Consider the following 20,820-nt stretch of genomic DNA (forward strand, 5'->3'; position numbering starts at 1 on the left):
AGTTAATGCTGCTCAATGTGAAAGCCCGCAGGTGATGGAGATTTACCGCTGATTACAGAACCGGCTTTCTGACAAGATGCGCGTTAAATATCGCATGCGATTAATCGTGCAGCCCTAGTTTATATGTGTTGAGAGTGGTGGTTAGTTTCTGAGGGTGTGCAGTGTTTTGTTTGTCATCTGGCAATTAAAAAACATGATTGCTGAGTCTGATTTCTTAGAAAGGCAATAGCACACCTCTCCTCAACAACAATGGGGTACACACCAAAGCTGGCTTTGGTCAAATACCACCCCCCCTTCTGTTTCACATTCCTCCCTTTCTGTCATTTATTCACTTTAGTCTTAGTCTCTTTTTCACATTCCTTATTCCCCCCACCCCTTTTTCCTCTCTCCTATCTTTGACCTTAACCTATAATTGAAGGCAGAAACTCCTTTCCCCCCTAGATATCCAGAGAGAAACAAGAAAGAAGGAAATGAAATTATTCAGCATCATGCAGAATAGAATTAGACAGCTCTATTTTTAAAATAAGAGATGTTTGTTTCTTTCTTCCTCTTCTATCATCTTCTCTTCCTGTATTTATTTTCATTTATATATTGTGAAGCAGCAGTTATTCAGAACGTGGCAGGAGGGCGAGACAGAGAGTGAGCAGCTCGCCTCGACTGTACGGCTCCCTGTGGAGACTGCATGCATGAGAAACAGACGTGAAGCTTTGGAAAGTCGAGTGCTGTGCTTGACCAGCAGCAAAACTTAAAGAGGTTCCCCTCTAAGGGCAGGAGCGGAAGGAGAGGAGAGGATGGACACACAGGAAGGGAACCTAATGACTAGTTTGAGTGTGGAGGTGATGAACAGGTAGTCATTCCCCTGATGACTTACAGACCCTATGAAAACTGCATAATGAGAATGTTCTTTCCTGTGTTGATGTATTTCCTTTTGAAATAGGAATAACATCCTCGTCTGTTTTTGTTTTTTATTCTTTTCTTTTTTTTAATAAATGGAATTAAGTTATGTTACAGCCATGCACCTTGATTTGCTACTTGCTAGTTAGTTGCAGGTTGTTTTGGGGGAGAGACATTGTCATTCAGGAGACATTTGATTGGAGAAAAAAACAGTGTAGTGAAGGATAAATTTGCTGTAAAGCTAACACATATGGACTAAAAACTACAAAACTCCAATCCTGCATATATACTGTGACTCTACAAAGATGACTCCATCTTTCATGTTAGGGTGGATTTAAATGAGTGCTCTGTTAATGGCAAGATTCTTCATATCTTCATGTCATATTCTTCCACATCTGCACAATTACTCATCATTCTCGGTAATAGCTCAAAACTCTCTCGGGGAAGCCAGCATTCTCTGTGCCTACCTCCCAGGGTCATGTTAAGGTCATTGTGTATGACATCACTGTTACCATAACTCTTGAAGGCCCAGAGGCACTGTGAACTCCCAGTGTGCTCTCTACTGTAGAAATAAATACACACATCAATCATACACGTAGTGTATTTGGGTGGATGGAAAATAATGTGTCTATGAACTTTTTTTTTTTTCAACATCAGATTTTCAGGGGGATTTTTTAAAGGTTTTTTTTTTTCAGTTTCTTTTTCAGTTTGTTTATGACTGTGTATATGTATTATATTATCATTGCTTTGACTGGACAAATTATCACCATTATATCATGTAGTCTTACAATTAATATGAAGACTAAAAATCTTGAAATTTAAAAATGTTAAATTTCTGTAAAAAGATTAATATATAGTCTGTTTATATTGATTTAACGTTTTAAATCTATGAATTTTAATAAAATTGGTAGCTCATGCAAATATGAGTCTGCTCAGCAGTGTCTGTAAAATTGTATGCATTTTTTCCCCTTATCCAGTACCAGTAATGACAAACACCTGCAAAGCTCATGGAAAACCCCTGATCCAAAAGTGTGGGGACCCTAAATTATAAAAGATTTAGAAAAATGCTCTTTAAAAATAGTTTTAGATAAAAACTGCAGGGCACTTTTGGTGTCAACTGCCCATTTACACGCATACTGTATACTCATACTACTCTACTTGCTACATGCTAAAATACTACATAACTACTCATACTGACACTCTGGAATAGGAAACACAGAAAGGGGAGGCAAATGTCAGTAGTTTCTCACCAGGTGAATTACATCAGCTCTAAGTGCTATATAATCCACTCTCACTTTTGTAAACCTTTTATCAAAAGAAGAGAATTTTATGGATTCCAAGGGGAGGCCACACACACGAACTCCTCCGTATGCACTGATTTACAACACTAACATTCAGAGAGTGAAATCAAGCAAGAGTTTACTTCCCAGAGGAGAAAAGTCTACTCATATGGAGGCTCATGTGGATCCTGTGTGTTTGGGTCCACTGTGGAAATTATAAATCAGGGTTTAGTGGGCATTTGTGCTTGTGTGTGTGTGTATAACCACATGAGGCAGTAAAGATTTAAAGGTATTCTGTCAGACTGTCTGTCGCTGATGATCTGGTAGCTTAAGTGAGCTAATCCGGTTTTGGGAATATGAGGTAATTGAGCATTTTTTTCCACGTGCGGATTTCAATTTGGCATGGGAGTTGCTTATGAGTTATGGGCATGATTCAGAATTGAGATGTATAAGCACAAGCTCCCGACTGCTCATGTGTCCACTGTACCAGCGCACTTTCAGTAGGGTCTGCGGGGTCTCCAGGCTCCTCTGCAGTTTTGGAAAGTTTTCCAATGCCTTGTGCAAAAAGTATTGACACGACCCCAAAAACAAAAAAAGCCTTCTGTTTCTTCTCAAATCCATTTGTTCAAACGCATTGCTGTTTTCTCATCAAATGTGTCTTTTTCTTCTTCAGAGAAGTCCATGACCTGGAAAATGTAGTAGTGGTTGCAGGAATACAGTAGTTCACCCTAAAATGAGAAAAAGAAGAAAAAAAAGAGTAGTCATTTGGGTTGCGAACAACAGAATATTTGTCATTTGGGTTGGGAACAACATGATGACAGAATATTCTTTATTTTTGGGTGAACTATCCCTTTAAGACTTTATACTTTAATCTCCTGTTCAGTTTCTGACGTTAACCTGACCCCTGCTGATTCATAATGGAATGACACCCTTTTGTTTTTCTGTTTTTCTTTCTATTCTCCACTTTCTCTTGCCTGCAGATCAAGATTCAGAAGCAAAGAGAGTTCAGGATGTTCTCTCGGGAATGGAAAAACCACAGGTGGGTCTGGAATATGAGTTAAGAACCTCCCAAGTGAAAAATACTAATGGTTTAATGTTATCAGATAAACATGATGTCCTTTATTGGCCAAAGGAAAGTACAGGCTGCAAATGTAAGCACACATAAAAACAACTTGACATGATTCATTGTTTTAATATGTCATAAGAAGGACATTTGGTAAAAGTCACAGCACTCATTTCAGATTTGTTTACAATTTCAAACTATTCCCATTGCAGCCACAGAGTGGCAGCATTTTATTTTGTTTTTATGGTCCACTGTCAAGCAGTGGTTGACTGGAGGAACATTTCCGTCAAAACAATGTTTTCTGACCAATATGTTTTGCTCCGTTCTTTTCCCATCTGTTCACTAAGCCTGCTGCTCTGCCTGTTGTTCAGTTCAGGAGTAGCCTGTCTAAGGACACCCTGTCACTTCAAGTGATAATCCATAAGTGAAACCAACCCATAGTCAACAATCATCTTTTCTGTTTTGAGTTTTAATTTGCATGTATTTGTTTGTGTGTGATTTGAGCAGCTGTCCCATTTATATTAATCCCTCATTATCATAACATTAGTGACATTAAAGGGGTCCTATTATGCTTTTTCCCTTTTTCAACTTTAGTTAGTCTGTAATGTTGCTGTTTGAGCATAAACAAAATTCATACAGGAACTATTCGAGCCGTTCATGCCAGACTGGGGAGAGAGGTGTTGTAATAATGTAAACTATGTGAAAAATAATGTGTTTTTTAAACAACCTAGTATGAGACCTGTTCTAGTACACCCCCAAAACAAAATCAATACTTTGTAAAAGAGCATAATATGACCCCTTTAAGGCAGTAAAGAAGTAGGTTAGTGACATGATGGAAAATAAGCGTGTTAACACTGCAAATAAAACAAATAGTCTAGACTGACAGAAATTATATTTTTATTATATTTAATAATGACAAAAATTTAATTCAGGCATCTGTTTCCCTGTGTCTGTCTGTCTGTTTCTGAAAACTACATCATTGTCTGTCTGTCTATATATTACATTATAGGAAAACTTAACATTTGACATTGAGTAGTAGCAGTACTTTCTACAATACATTGCCTCTACTACTATACGTTGTTTATAGCACATTGAAAATGCCATTATATACAATTTCAATAAATACTTTTTGTATAATTTTTTTTTTCACAAAAATATCAAGCAGCACAACTGTTTTTACTATTGATAATAAGAAATGTCTCCTGAGCAGCAAATCAGCATATTAGAATGATTTCTGATGGATCATGTGACACTGAAAACTGGAGTAATGATGCTGAAAAAATGTAAAAACTTCGCTGTCACAGGAATAAATTGAATTTGAAAATATATTAAAATAGTAAAGTTATTTTAAATTGCAATAATATTTCTGTTTTGTTTTATTTATTTATTTTTTTTTAATCAAATCAATGCTACATTTGTGAGCAAAAGATACATCTTTCATACATTTAAAAATCATACTGACCCCAAACTTTTGAATGCTAGTGTACTGTAAACATGTAAAAAAAAAGAAATAAATAAAAAATACCAGCCATTCCATTAATGGTAGAAAATGTGTGGTAAAATGCAGGAGCACAGAAGGAATATATACCATGATGGATGCATGAGACTGAAAAGCATCTGTGGCTTAATGTGTCTCAAGATGAGACATTCTGGTGGGCTGTGAGGGATTGGAAGTAATGGACTTCAATTTGCCCTCATCCTCATCTCTGCAAAAGCCTATAATGGAGCTGCCTTTCTGGTTCAGTTTCTTCATGAACTTGAATTTAGCTGGTGTAGCTCTCCCAGCAAATCACAAAACAGAAATTCTCTGGATACTACAGACTCGGTCCAATTCCTTTGTATGTCTGATGTTCAGTGGCAGGTGTTGTTCCTAACATCACAAGTTCTCTACCACTTCATGCACTCCAACTTCTCATTATAGTTGATGCAGTTCAGGATTGATTCATGATCTAAAGAAATAAAGCAAGATTGTATTTATGACAGCCTTTACAAATATAAGCAGATGCAATCATAATTTACAACTTGTGAACTGAACAGTAGGGGAGACTGTCACCAAACATGTTACCCTAAGGCAGGGCAGGGCAACTTTGGTCCGGGAGGGAGTGTTAGGTCCTGTTTGATGAGTGTTGGAGCTAAACTCTGCAGGACAGTGGCCCTCAGGACCGAAGTTGCCCAGCCCTGCCCTAAGGGCTTCTAAGGTCATATACTAAATTTAATTTCAGTGTGTCAAAGTTTTGCCAAGATACAGCATAACTTCCTGTTGGGTGTCCTCACCATGAACTTCATGGATGAGTCACAAGAAAAGAGTTTACATTTAAAAAAAAGTGTGCTATACATAGATGCATGCATACACACACTACCTGAATGACTTGTACAATTTTTACCTATACCATTTGTTTTTCTATGTCATACTATTCTGTACCATATTTTATCTATATATAACTTTCTATACCAAAAAAATTAAACAGTATCATAGTATCCACAAAATATTAAACAGCACAACTGTTTTCAGTATTGATAATAATAAGAAATGTCTCCTGAGCAGCAAATCAGCATATTAGATTGATTTCTGAAAGATCATGTGACACTGAAGACTGGAGTAATGATGCTGAAAATTCAGCTTTGTCATCACAAGAATAATTTACATTTTAAAAATATTCAAATATGAAAGTTATTTTAAACTGTAATAATATTTCACAATATTGCTGTATTTACAGTATATTTGATCAAATAAATGCAGCTTTGGTGTGCTTAAGTGGCATCTTTTAAAAACATAAAAAATCTTTCCAACCCCAAACTTTTGAACTGTATATGTCTCTGAGCTTTTCACTTTGGTGAAAGTGTTAAAGTGTCTCTGTGAGAAAGCCGGCTCTGATGGCAGCCGGTTTATTGAGAACATATGGCTGTAGCTTCAGAAGTGCCAGTGGCAATGCTAGCTGTGCACAGCCGAGAGGCAGCAACCATAGCTTATCCACAGACATACTTTCACCTGCAGTTACTCTTGCCTCAGGACAGATTGTGTTTGAGAGCTGTTTGGTTTTAGCCTTAGATTGCTTCTGCCTGACTGAAGCTAGCGTGAGGCATCTGCAGCTCATTCATGTCAGCGTTATACCCTCATACACCGTGTTACGTTGAATTACCTGTTAACACAGGAGTTATAGCTGCTCTACCTCTTTCCATTTATAACTTCAGTTGTGTGTTTGACACATAAATAGCTGGCCTTGCAGAGGTATAAAGCTGTGCAGATTGTAGGCCTAAAACTGAGATGCGAGTTAACGTTAGCCTGTGGTAAAAAGTCAGTAGTTAAAAAATATGAATTACACAGTCACCCTAAACATTTTTAAAAACAAAGACATTTAAGTCATTTCTTACCTGACACAGTGGATATAGCTTTTTCTCTTGTTTATTGACCCATATTTCTTTGTAGGCTACTCCTTTTTATCTGCAGGTCTATAATCCTGGTAGATTTTGCAATTGAATGGTTTTAAAGCTGGGTTAGCTGTATGTTAACCCTCTGGGGTTCGAGGGTGTTTTGGGGCCCTGGAAAAGTTTTGACATGCCCTGACATTTGTGCTTTTTTCAGTTGCTTACAAACATTTTAATGTCTAAAGTTTAATAACACTGTAATCAGCACAAACTGGGCTACAATAATATGTGAGCAGCATGTATGTACGTGATTGTGTTTTTGAGAAAACAACGTTTATGCGTGCTTAGTGAAAAACTACAATTTTAAAGTCACTGAAATAAGGCCATAAAACACATACAGAACATTTGTTCATAATGAATGACAATCCCACAAACTCTTCGAAATGACCTTCTCCTTGCAATTTTTGTCTTAAATTGGATTTGGCTGGTTTACTGAAGCTCTTTGCAGCAACCATCTGAAAGCTCCATTTGAGAAAATCACAGTGTTTCTGGATTGTTTTTAAAATGTCATTCACTTTTGTTGAATTCAGAGTCTTGGATTATATAGTGATTTGTTTGTCCTGCACATTTGTGTGGTAGTGGTTGACTTAAAGTAGTTTTGTATAGTGGCATGTTCTGCATTATGATCATATTAATTGAGGTACAAAATTCAATATTTGTACTTTTAAAAAATATTATGTAAAAAAGTTTACGCTTCGTAATATTGTTTCAGGTTTTTGATGCTCTTTCTTCTGTGTTTATCAACAGGTTTTTAATATCCAGGCCCGGACAGCGCAACTGACCTGGGCTCCACCAGCAGGCCTCCAGAACAGAGACAGGCACAGTAACGGACACCCGTTAACCTGCAGCTATGAGGTCACTCTCTCAGACAAGGGTCGTAACGGCCAGTACTGCGTCATCTATAGGTAAGATAGACTGGAGTATAATCACAGAGGAGCTGTGTAGTCCGCTCAGGATCCTTGAGAAGTCTTTATGTTCTCATAAATTAACAGCGTTCACCACAAGGGAGCAAGTTAGACATGAATATATCATCCATCGAGCAGAAAGAATTATTGGATGCAGCTTGTTCTCCCATCAGGACGTTTATGATTCAATATCCAGAGAGCAGACAGGAAAGATAATCAGACCCCTAACACCCTGTCATCACCGCTTTGAAGCATGAGTCTTGAAGCATGACTCAAAGTTCAAAGCTTCAGACTTAAAATAAGAAATAGTGGTGCTGGTGAAATTTATATTATCATGGTAAATGGTAAAGTGATATTCTGAGTTGATATTTTATCTATAAAAAACATCTTATTGACCCCAAACTTTAGAACTATAATATAATTGAATATCATAATTAACATATTTTTAATATTAAAGCCATTAATAACATATTTTATATACATATAGAATTTGTATTTGTGCATAAATACATTTTTCCTGTTTTCGGCACTGCTGTTTATAACATTGTGGATGTTTAATATGGTTTTAACTTGCATATTAAAATCATTTGCTGTTTCCATGGAGGCTTATGTAACAGAATTGTTTCCAATTTAATTGGGACGCACTACTCGTGCTGCGTTTAAAATTGGTTTGTGCATTGCCTTTCAATTTGGTCTCACGGTTTTCCTTTTGTTGATTTCCACACTCAAAAAGAAAATGACAGCACATAATCTAAAAGAATGGGGCAATTTTGGAGTTGCACCAATGCAGCCTCTAACAAAATCACACCACAAGGAAAAATGGTTGCTGGAAACCCTAAAATCTATTAAAGGGGTCATATGACGTTGCTAAAAAAGAACATTATTTGGTGTATTTGGTGTAATGAAGTGTGTTTATGCGGTTTCAAAAAACACATTATTTTCCACATACTACGTACTAGGGATATGCCGGTATCAAATTTTCATGTTGCGATTAATTGCTAATGCTTTTATCACGGTATACGGTATTGTCACGGTATTGACATTTAGTTTAAAAAAAAAGTGCTGTCATAATACAGTATAACAGGTTTAATAACTTTTTTCTTATAACAAAAATAACTAAACATTTAAATGCAAAAAAGTTTTACACAGATTAAAGTGCAAAAGCGTTTGAATCGTCAGTGGCAAATCCTTTAAATATGAAAACATATTTACAATCTGTGAGTCAGCATTATTTTTGTCAGCAGGATAGACTGTATAGGGTCAGCATGCGCACCGAAGGGGAAACAGGGGAACTGAATTCACCGGAACACCGGCATTGTAGTCTACTCTACCAGGAAACAGTCCTCGTCCTCTGTAAAATGCGCTGCACACATCTGAATATTTGGGTTGAACTGTTCTGGAACAGTGTTGTAAATACAACTTAACCACTGATTTCTAGTTGTGTCCTCTTTTGGAAGGCCAAACAAAGTAGTTTCGCTTTCACAATGAAACATAAAGCGTCTCCACGACATGGCGGCGGTGGCAACAATACTACAGCAAGAATCAAAGTTACACCTTTCTTTGCGTGAAAATTTGGGCGGTGTTATGCAAATCTTCCCACACAGTGACGTAGACATGTGGGGGCGTGTTTAAACGAGGCATTTTAGGAGGGCGTGGACGAGCCTTAACTTTTATTAAGAATATCTCTTTGGGTTTGAGACTTTAATCTTTGCAACTTTAGGAATCTTATCTATTCACGAACAGCTTGTAACACTCCAAAGAGAAAGGAAAACTTGAAATCGCATCATATGACCCCTTTAAGGCAAAAACAATCACAGTTTTTCCCTTGAGCAGTTGTGCTCAATAACTCTTCACCAATCACAACATTTCAACATCTCTTATGAAAGTCAATTCTGTGCTTTGAACACCACAGCTCTATTTGCTGGTCAGTAACCATCATGTATGCGTGTCCTTTCAGTGGAGAGGAGTTGGAATGCAATTTAAAAGATCTCAGACCAGCAACAGACTACCATGTAAGGTAAGTGTAGCTGTCAACTTTATTTCTTGCAATCTGCCATGTGCAAGAACATGTGCTTCAAGTAGCTCAACTGTTACTGTAATCAGAGCCCGAAATTCACGTTATTTCGGATGATCAGTATTTTTATTACAGTGATCTAATTATCTGCAGTTTTCTTTTTTTACATAATCAAAGTTCATGTTAATAGAATATCTGTCATCATTTTTAACTTCCACATTTCTTTAATGACCTCAGCTCTCTCTAATGGTCTGCCTGTTACCTGTGATTAATTGAGCCGAATAGCGCTGGAAAGGTCAAGATTAAATATGATGCATGTACTGTTCCTCAAAGAACCTTTCAAGCCCACATTTGATATAATCTGTGCCGCCGCAAATAGGCGCTGTTAGTCTATTCTGTCATCGGGAGCTGTTATTAGTGGAGAATCCAGTGCTGGAGGTCAGTTTGCCTGGATCCTCATTAAAACGCATTGAAATTGTCGGCTGAGTTTTCTGTCGACCTTTGACCCCTGGCAACAGTTGAACTAGTAACTAAATATATGTTCTGATTAAGCGATGGTGGGAGACACTCCGTCTCTGCAGTTAGATGTGACCCTGAATGCCTCTTTTTGTCCCTACATTTTTTGCTCTTTATAAATCCGAGCAACCTGTCGAACAGAAATGTGACATTTCCCAAATGTCATGGGGGTCTAGCACTGAAATAAGCAATGAGTGTAGTGTAGTTTTAGCTCATCTTTTTTTAAAAGCAATTTCCCAGCATTGTAAAAGCAATGTGCACTTAATAAGAAAATTCATTGAACTTCTGATCGTAGTGTAGTAAAGTAATGAACAAGGCACAGCTGTGCTTTTGTTCCTGTAACTCAAATGGTGCTAGAAGTGCTAAGGTCATGAGTTCAGTTAGTGATAAAATGCACCTTGAATGCACTATTAGTTTCTCCCTAAAGCAATCTTCTGTGGAACACACAAACGTGTTTCCCGCCTCACTGTTTCTGCTATATATGCAGTATAGTTGACTTTGAATGAACTATGCCTACTAAATTTATGTGTGTTTGTCTTTCTCAGAGTGAACGCAGTGTGCAATTCTGTGAAGGGTTTGTGCTCTGAGGTGGGGGCTTTCACCACCCACAGCAGTACCCCAGACTGCCCGCTGCCCCCTAAACTATCCCACCGCACAAAGAGCACGCTCACCCTGCAGTGGAAGGTGAGACCACTGTTTATCACATACTAGTATGGAAGTTAAAGCCATAGGCAGATAGTTTCCCAGGCATCAGATATCAGATATCAATTCTTCACTGAAAGTACATTTTAGCTATAAGTTTGTGAAGTTTTATTAAAGATGAGAACTTCTTGCAAATCTAATGAGCCTGATAGATTTAAAGGAAACGTTTCATCTTTCTTACTAAAGTAAATTAAATTAAAGAGATCAAGTAAGAGAGTCCAACCAAAAATGAAGATTGTCATCATTTACTGATCTTCATGTTTTTCCTCAAACCTATATTACTTTCTTTCTTTTGTGGAACATAAAAGGGGGAGAAGAAAAAAATCACGCTACCCTTTTCTATGCAGTGACCGTGAATGGTGACTAGGGGCCTCAAAAAATGCAGAAAGCATAATAAAATAGTCTATATGACTCATGCACTAAATTTTTGTCTCTTATGCTCACCAAGGCTGCACTTATTTGCTCAAAAATACAGTATCACTGTGAAATACTATTACAACTGCAACTATTATAACTGCTTTGTATTTTAATATATTTTAAAATGTAATGTATTCCTGTGATGGCAATGCTAAATTTTCAGCATCATACTTCAGTCTGCAGTGTCACATGATCCTTCAGAAATCATTTAAATATGCTGATTTAGTGGTCAAGAAACATTTCTTATTGTTATCAATGTTGAATTAGAAAACAAGAAGACCAATGTGCATGTGAGTATATAGTCTATAGCAGTGGTTCCCAACCCTGGTCCTGGAGGCACCCCAACACTGCATGTTTTGCATGTCTCATTAATCAAACACACCTGATTCAGGTGATCAGCTCATTAGTAGAGAATTCAAGACCTAAAATTGGTGTGTCAGAGAAAGGAGACATGAAAAATGTGCAGTGTTGGGGTGCCTACAGGACCAGGGTTGGGAACCACTGGTCTATAGCACACAAGACGTATGGACATGTTGATGGTCCGTTTTATAGTTCGACAGCCCCTAATCACTAATTACGTTCATTATACGACAAAGATAAACATGGACATTCTGCTTTCTCTTTATGTGTTCAACATAACAAAGAAAATCATATGGGTTTTGGAATGACAATGACAAGTCCGAGTAAAGTAGAGTTAAGTAGAGATTGTTCTTATTAAGATAGGGGTGTTCGATTCCAAGTTTTTCGGAGTCGACTCTGACTCTCGCCGTAGGAGTCAATAGAATCGACTCCTCGACTCCATTTACTTAAAGGTCCCCTGAAATGCTTAGAAACACGCAGTGTTACTCTATGTGTTGACGTTATTTTAACTGAAACAGGAAGACGGGACATATCAAGCAGCCCCGCCCCTTTTTAAAATAGCCAATAGCGTTCGTTTTTTTTCCTCAATGGAAAGCGTATTTACACTGTTTGAATCGTACCCTGTCCCCGATATAGTGCACTACGTGCCATTCACTGTACAGAAAATACTAATTCTGTGGACAAGTGACCGATTTCAGCCGCGGCTTCAGTGTCTATTTTATAGTGTAGGGGGCGGGCGCTTCGGATTCTAGAGAGCATTTGATTGGACAGAAAGTTTGATGAGAAGCTGAAGTACGATGTGACGATAAAAAAATTGTTGAGCCGTTTTGGCGGAAGTAACAAACTGCAAGCTTTGAATGCTTATATCTTCTAAATGCGAATTTTGTCACTGTTTTGGAGCACACTGCCTTATAGATAACCTTAAGACTAACATATTGATACTAACACCCAAAAAACTGTAATTTTGATTTCATGGGGACTTTAAGTCCAAACAGGTCAGGAAGAGAATACAATATTGCAGTTATTACAAAAAAAAAATGTTTCTCTCGACACAAAGCCTTAAATTTCCATTATTAAAACAACACACTTTTGGCATGACTGTCCAAATTGGGTAATGGCATTACCTTGAAATGTGTAGCCTGTTAACATCGTTACCTAACACTAGCACATCAGTGTCTGAATTCCTAATTTGTTTTTTTTTTAATATCTCTCCTCTCAGGCACCAGTCGATAATGGATCAAAAATCACCAGTTACCTTTTAGAGTGGGATGAGGTATTGCTATATATGTATATGATTTTTTTTTTTTTTTGGTTCTCAAGAAAGACTATAAAGTTTTTCATTATTATTATTACATTTCTTTTGACATTTTTTGTAAAAAGGGCCTTCTGGATGAACTGCATTTCAACATTTTGAACACTAATGATGTCTTTTTGACATCAGTCCTCTTCACATTCACTCTATTTAAAGTTTCATATCTGAGGGATGTCTCTGCATCCTTCACAGACCACAGCACACTGTTGCCACTCATACATTTCTCACTCATCTCAGCCATCATTACAGTGGTTTTAAGAAGCTGAATGGCTTCAGTGATTTAATGCAATGTAGTAACTGAAATCTATGTGTTAATCATCTACTTCATCTATTAGGGCAAAAAGAACAACCTTTTAAGAGAATGTTACTTCGGAAGCCAAAGGCACTACAAACTCACTCATCTGTGTCCAGCCATGGCCTACACGTTTCGAGTGGCGGCACGCAACGACATAGGAATGAGGTATGACTGCCGAATCACATGCATAATCTTTTTCTAGGCTTACACAAAGTATTTACATGCTTCTACTACATGCTAAAACACATTAACCTTAATGTTATATACTGTTTAGTATGGATTGTGTGCAAGTTGGGATACAGCCAAATACTTAAACATTGTTTGACAACTATGCTATGAGGATTTGAAGGTAATGTGAGGATAACAAGGCTCTTTCTATGGGTTGCTGTACAGGATGCATATCATTAAACCCTGTGTGTGACAAAACAATCCCATTATCCCTCTGTAATCTGATTGTATCACCAATCACCATCCCTCAAGTCTTAATGGAGGAGGAGAGCCATAAAGTCACCTTGATTCAGGAGAACATATGGCCACTGGAGTGCTCTGTCTTTCTCTTTCGCTCTTGCTCTCTTCTATTTCTCCGTTTCGCCCCCTATATAGTTTTTTCACATGTAGAAAAATAATTATGCCAAAATAAAAATGGTAAAAAAAATTAAATATTATTATTTATTATTATATAATTTCATTTAAAAAAGAAAAACAACTTGATTAAGAGGAAAAGCCAATTGACCCTCACACAAATCTACAGAATATATCTATAAAATATGTAATGGGCGGAAATGTAGTTGTTGAGGGAAGATGGTCATCACTCTGAATGCAGCTCCAGCCCTCTTCTCCTCCATCTCCTGACATTAATACCAGAGACACATTCAGAGAGTGAAGCAATATGCTGAAATATGAGACTCCACCTCCAGCAAACCACCCTTTGCCCAGTCTGAAGAGGAATTATTTTTATTACTTCCTTAACTGAGAGAAGCTCATTTAACATCTCCTGTTTCCCAGTGGCAGTTATAGACACTCTCCTACACACAGTAAATACTGAGGGCTCTAGTAAACTTGTCACAACCAGTTAATTGGAAGAAACCAGATTTAAAGCCACCATCAAGAGGAGAGGAAAACTATTCAAATTCTCATATCAGCCTGGAAGTTATTCAAATTGGAGCTGTGTTTAAAAACAAACTCAATTAAAGTGTACAACCTGAGAGGGATGCAAATGAACACAATTCTTGCAATGAGATGTTGAAACTTTTGCAAAGTTTATGCAAAACACATTTATACGTTCTTCCTTACGGATAACTAAAAAACACTATTCCTGGCCGTTTTATGGCTTCTTGTTTGTGTATATATATGTTTGTGTGTGTGCGTATTTTTTATGTAATTCTGAATATTTTCTGTCTCCTTTTTTTTGTCAGTGGCTTTAGTCCTGAGGTGGTCTTCTACACGACTGGAAATCTGCCCCACCTGCCCCACGCTCCTCGGCTAGTGCGCGCTGGCATCACATGGATCACGCTAGAGTGGAGCCGACCAGATGGCTGCACCGCAGAGGAACCCGTCGCATACACGCTGGAGATCCAGGAGGAGAACATTGTATGTCATTTAGATGACAGTGTCATCAGTTATAACATGAAAACAACCTACTACAATTCAACATACTTGAACCCAATGACGTTTGGTTGCTTTTGGAATTTAGACATTGGTCATTAATTAGGATGGGAATCATTTTTCAAAAAATACTTTTCATAATAAACTAATTTTCATAACATTCGACTCCAATTAGTGTTTGGACGTCTGCATTGTTCCACCAAGGCAACGAATAGTCAAATGTCTTTCTTTTGCATTCATATTGTACAAACAAACATTTAAACATTTAAATGTTACTGAAAAATAGTAATATTTTGGTTTATTATATAGTTGCTGTGGAACCAGTTATTGATGGGTTACTCTCTTGAAAAAACTAAAAGAATTGAAAATCGTGACGTGGAACCGTAATCAGAATAATAGGAAATAAGGAAATTCCTTACAATTCCCAGTGCTACTTGCTGTAGTGTTAATGATAACATAAGGTCACATAAGATGCTGTTTTATGGTCATTTTCTGCAGGGAACAGAGTTTCACCCAAAGTACACTGGAGAAAACTTGACATGCACTGTAGAGGGCCTGAAAAGAAGCACACAGTATAAATTCAGGGTGAGTGAATCCACTTTTTTCGTTTTATAGATTAGAATATCACAAACTGTGTGTGAAATGTCATTATTGTGTAATTTACAGAGCGCATAAGATTATGCACCACTAGCTATAATCACAATGCATATCATTTAAATAAAAAAAGAGTCCCTTGGTTATCCTGAGGGGCAAATCTAGATCACAACATGATTTAGGAATTTGGAGAGTATAGCACAAATGTGCGGAGCATACTGGGAACTGTGGGCTACTTCACTGCTTAGGAAAAGCCAAGGACAAGATACAGAAATATCACAAAAAGTTACAAACAGGCCTACAGTGAATTCACATTGGTTCAAAATCTGTGGATATACATCAGACATCAGATTTTCAATTTTATAGTTGACAGACAAATCTTGTGTCACACCTGGTTTTTAACTTATGTGTAATACTTGTTGATTTGTTGTGATCTGTGAGGTAGTACAGTAGATGGTTTGACACAAAAGGATACTACAAAAACACATTAAAGACACTTGAAGAGATTTGAAAGCTCACATTTGCCACATATGCAAATGTATTGTTATTGACATGCTCAAAAATACCAAAGAGGTGCATTTGTCTCTTTTGAAGAGAATAATGCTTTCTGTAAAGTGCTGGTCAAATATTAATTGCAAAGTGGTAGTGACCTCATTTTGTGGTCAAGCGTGGTGTAATAATTATTAGCCAGAAGTGTGCAGCGTTTAACACGTGCTCTTCAAAGGCACACAGTGTTTTGTTTACCTGTGTGGGTGAGTAACTGTATGTGCAGGAAGCGTGTTAGTGTTACAGGGACATCTGACAAATTAAGCCTAGTCATACATTGTTAATTACAGTGGCAACAAACTGCTTTAACCTCTTTCTGTGCTCCACTGACTCATACTACAGTTGTTTTTTTATTATCATCACAGATATTTTCTTCTGTCACATTCATATAGTGAACTCTCCTATCCAATTATGAGTGAACCGCAGCCCACGTCAAGTGCTGCTGTAATGCAGTGAGTGGGTCTGGCTTAAGTACTTTCATAATTAACTGTAATTCCTTTGAATGGTGCACACACCTCTTGTGTTTTTTGCATTTTTTTTAAGTGGAGGTGCCCATTAAAGTTGCAGGTGCAAATAATGGGAGTGTGTAAATGTGTTATGTCATTACCTCTGCATTTTGTGATGGTTTGTTTGCGTACAGAAGCCCTTTATTAGGCTGTGTGTAAAGGTTTCTATTTTTGTTATAATCTTACGTTTTATATGCATGAAGATGAGTCTCTAGCGGTCAGATTTATGTATCATGCATGTCTTTTCTTTCCCAATTTACGACATTTGTAAATATATTTTTCATCAATATGTCAAATATTGCTATTGATCATAGATAGACTTAGCGTATGGAGACTATATGTCCTCTTTTTCTGGGACATGTCCTGGCCGGGATTTCTAAATTACCTAAAATGTCCAGATTTTGTTTTCCTATTGACATGTTCTCTGCAGTCCTCATATGTTATATGTATGTGTATTTGCATTACTTTGACTGTTCTCTGTAGATCCCACCTTCTCGCACCCGACAATTCCTCGATTATGTACGATACCTGCATGCTAATGTTCAAACTACTTTTCAGTCATTACCTTAAGCAACTGTGAAAACAGCAGGGAAAAAAGCCAAAACTTGGACATTTAGGCAATTTAGAAATCCCAGCCAGGACAAATCTGGGATCAAGAGAAAGTATGGTCACCATAACATAGGGATTTAAACAAAACCCATATGAATGAATGATATCTCAACATGCAATTCAACAAGAGTTACGCTAGTGGTGCTTTTCTAAGCAGACTTACAAAGTTCACCTGGTGGCAAAAAAATAAATAAATTTGATGTACAGAATTAAGCCTGTTCTGGGTTTAAACAATCATGTTTTTGTGTCTTGCAGCTCATAGCCTCGAACTTGGAGGGCAGGAGCAGTCCCAGTGAGGTGCTGGTGTGTAATACCAGTCCAGACAAACCTGGACCCCCCTCCAGACCCTGCATCAAGGGCCCTATCAGACCCTACAGCTTCAGTGTCAAATGGGGTATGGCTTTTTGTGCAGCTGAAATGTTCATTTTGAGTTGTGGTATTTACTGAATTGGTTTCTGACTGTGAGGGAAATTGGAAATCTCATTTATGTTTGGGAAAAGATGCAATCTGTTTTGCATTTGAGCTCGACCTTTTGAATCTTGGAAATCGAGAAGAAATATCTGCAAATGTAATATTAATATTAAAAATAAAGTTGTAATGTCCTATAGTGCTGGTACTGCTCTGTCTCTATCTGACGTGTGCGTCACACATCTCATCTTGATATCTTCTTTTGTGATGCGCTGCTTGGCTCCTGCCACTTTCCAATTCAGTTCCTTGTTTGCAAACACAAGTAGGACGAGTTCTGCAATTGTATTGTGTTCTCAGTGTGATAATTCCCTCTTTATTTCCCCATAGTAATGAACCAAACAGTTGATTTCTAACAGCTGCAATAAACTTCAAGGGCAAATGTCTAAAATGTAGTTTAGACTCTGAGAGTTTTTGCACAGTCAATGCAAAGGGAAACAACAGTTGTCAGGTCTAAATGCCTAAAGGGTGAAATCAAATTTCCCTTAATCTTTTGAATTTTGTTTATTAATACAATAAAAAGATGCTGGAGATTTTAGTGCTTACGGTAGCAAATAAAATACTTAATTCTGGCTTAATAAATGCATATTAAACTGTAAATTACCAAATTACAACATGTTTTTGGCATAAACAACATAACTATATTCTATCTTCTTGTTTTCTTTTTATTTATTATAAAACCTTGCTACTTGTACTGCATTAGGCTAACCGAGTCACAGCACTTACATATTATTGTCCTTTTGTTGGTTTTGATTGCTTCTATTGTCCTCATTTGTAAGTTGCTTTGGATAAAAGCGCCTGCTAAATGACTAAATGTAAATGTAACTAAAAGTAAAAGTGGACCTCAGGAAGAAATTACATGAAAAATATATGCTCTGACCCATTTAATAGTTTTTATACTGCTTTATTTCTTTTGTACCCTTAAATAACAGCTAGTAGTTTAGCTGTTGTTCAAATACTTTTCAAAGGAACTATATGTATTGTATGGTAAACACATCCGTGTGTGTGTGTATTTCTAATATCCTGTCTGTATTGTCACGCTACAGATCCTCCACAAGACAACGGAGGCTCAGAAATCTTGAAATACCTCTTAGAGATTTCAGAAGGAAATTCTGATGGTATGTATTAATATATGCAACTCCGATATGTCACTTTGACACACTTTGTGTTGGTCCTCATCTGTCTGCATGTTTAAGTATATTTTTGTCCTTGGTTAATTACATCTCAATTTTATTTCAAAAGTATTTAGACATCAATCTTGTCTTTTTGTTTTGTTTTTTTTCACATGAACCCTTTCGTAAGAGCATTGCAGTTCTGTGTCCTCACAGTCACTTCTGTCCTCTTTTCTTACACATACACTCCATTAGTGCTGTCAGAGCTTTTATTTCTCTAAAAGGAATTTCATATAGACAAAAATACTTGAATACAAAATATAGCTCTTGAATGTTCAAAGTTACCTTTGTGTTTTATCTGGCAATGAGTTCATTAAGCTGTGGGAACAGTTGCATAAATAACTGACTTGACTCCCTGATATCTAGCGTGGCCAGCTGTTTGTCCTGTGAATGTTTAACTCTTTGAATTCTTGTATTCCGTAGCAAATCAGTGGGACATTGCCTACAGTGGGCCTGCCACAGAGTGTGAGTGTGAGGACTTGAAACCTGGCACGTTGTACAGACTGCGCACCTGCAGCATCAGCACGGGCGGCCACAGCCAGGTAACAGCTTACGTCACATCTGTCCAAATGTGATCCCAAAAGAAATGCATTCAGAAAGAATACAGAATTGTTTGCATACAGAAAAATGGCTCTGTAGTTGAAGGAATAATAAGTATGTGAATTGTAATTCTTAACTGTATTCTTAAATACTTAACGCACAGACAATGATTCATTTTACAGTATTTATTGAACACACCATATAAACCTTCATAGTGCGGGGTGGAAAATGTATGGATTTAACAACTGGTTGAACCTCCTTTGGCGGCGGTAACCACCATTAACCTTTTCTAAATGTTATTGTGGATCAGATCTGCACAAAGTTCAGGAGGAATTTTCACATTTTTTCAGTTCAGCAATGTCCTTGAGGTGTCGGGTGTTAGCAATAAAAAAAGAAAAAAAATCAAAACATAACGTTAGGGTTAGGGTTATTTTCAGCAGCCATTTATCCAGTATTTAGTGTCACATGATCCTTCAGAAATCATTCTAATATGCTGATTTTCTGCTAAATAAACTTTTCTTATTATTATCAATGTTAGAAGCGGTTGTGCTGCTTAATATTTTGTGGAAAACGTAACAGCATTTATTTGAAATTGAAGTGCTTTGAATGTTGTTACTGTCACTTTTGATTACTTTCATGTTTCCCTGCAGAATAAAAATATTAATTTCTTTCTTTCTTTAAAAAAAAAAGAAGTCTGCAATCTTTTGAATGGTAGTGTAAATCACATACCTATTTCTACAGTTATAAATACATAATTGTTATGCTTGTGTCCCTGCAGTGCTCTGAGAGTCTGCCTCTGCGTACGCTATCTGTTGCTCCAGGACGTTGCCAGCCTCCCAGAATTGTGGGTAAAGCTAAACACAAAGAAGTGCACTTACAATGGGGTAAGATTCTCTGCATACAGTACGTATACCCACAACATAATTAATTTCTCTTTTTCTCTATCCCTCTTTGTCCTTCCTGTACAGTACATCACACTTCTGAGAGTTTGTCATTCCTTAGCCTCTTTCATTTCATGTTTAGTTTTATGCATTTTACTCTATGCTTTTATACAAAGTGATGTACAGTGCATTCAAGGCACATTTTTTGGACAATTTCCTTGTGAATCAATCAAAGCCACAATGTTGCCAACACCATACTTTCCCAGTTACGGTATCAAGATTGTTGGTAATTTCCATTCTTCCAAGATCTCTGCAGTTTCTGATTTATTTCCGATGATGTGAAATTACATTTCACCAAGACTCTCTGTGGCATTCACCCAATGCCACAAAACCCCTTTGTCATATCCAGAAATAGCTTAAGATCAATATTTCCACCATTTTTGCTACATTTCCTCAATGTAACATTATCAACTTGCACATATTTTCCAGTGCTAGACTAGAATGATGCTCTTGTAGTGCACTTGACTCCCTGTGCCGGAACTATCGGTTTGGAGTTAATAGGCAAACACCCTCATGGGGAATGAATTCTGGGTCTAATGGGAGCTCCATTGTTGAGCTGCTCATTCCAGACTTTTTAAGTAAACACTTTGGATTCAGGCTTTTGAACAAGAAACTTTGATCTGAAGTTGTAAAGCTGTAATTTGCTCTGCCTTATAAG

General features: G+C 37.2%; 1 protein-coding gene across 1 annotated transcript in view; it reads left to right on the forward strand.

Moving 5' to 3' along the window:
* The window catches only part of LOC107680249 (fibronectin type III domain-containing protein 3B-like), a 157,956-nt gene that overhangs the window by 118,686 nt on the left and 18,450 nt on the right, over nucleotides 1-20,820 (forward strand). Inside the window, exons 7-18 of the mRNA XM_016476057.1 lie at nucleotides 3,155-3,213; nucleotides 7,411-7,568; nucleotides 9,526-9,585; nucleotides 10,644-10,782; nucleotides 12,797-12,850; nucleotides 13,225-13,349; nucleotides 14,600-14,774; nucleotides 15,288-15,374; nucleotides 17,300-17,438; nucleotides 18,556-18,627; nucleotides 19,105-19,223; nucleotides 20,000-20,105. Of these exons, the coding sequence (XP_016331543.1) occupies nucleotides 3,155-3,213; nucleotides 7,411-7,568; nucleotides 9,526-9,585; nucleotides 10,644-10,782; nucleotides 12,797-12,850; nucleotides 13,225-13,349; nucleotides 14,600-14,774; nucleotides 15,288-15,374; nucleotides 17,300-17,438; nucleotides 18,556-18,627; nucleotides 19,105-19,223; nucleotides 20,000-20,105 (1,293 nt within the window). The remainder of the gene's footprint in view (nucleotides 1-3,154; nucleotides 3,214-7,410; nucleotides 7,569-9,525; nucleotides 9,586-10,643; nucleotides 10,783-12,796; nucleotides 12,851-13,224; nucleotides 13,350-14,599; nucleotides 14,775-15,287; nucleotides 15,375-17,299; nucleotides 17,439-18,555; nucleotides 18,628-19,104; nucleotides 19,224-19,999; nucleotides 20,106-20,820) is intronic.

Source organism: Sinocyclocheilus anshuiensis, unplaced genomic scaffold, assembly GCF_001515605.1.
Source record: "Sinocyclocheilus anshuiensis isolate Anshui unplaced genomic scaffold, SAMN03320099.WGS_v1.1 scaffold821, whole genome shotgun sequence".
Classification (NCBI taxonomy): domain Eukaryota; kingdom Metazoa; phylum Chordata; class Actinopteri; order Cypriniformes; family Cyprinidae; genus Sinocyclocheilus; species Sinocyclocheilus anshuiensis.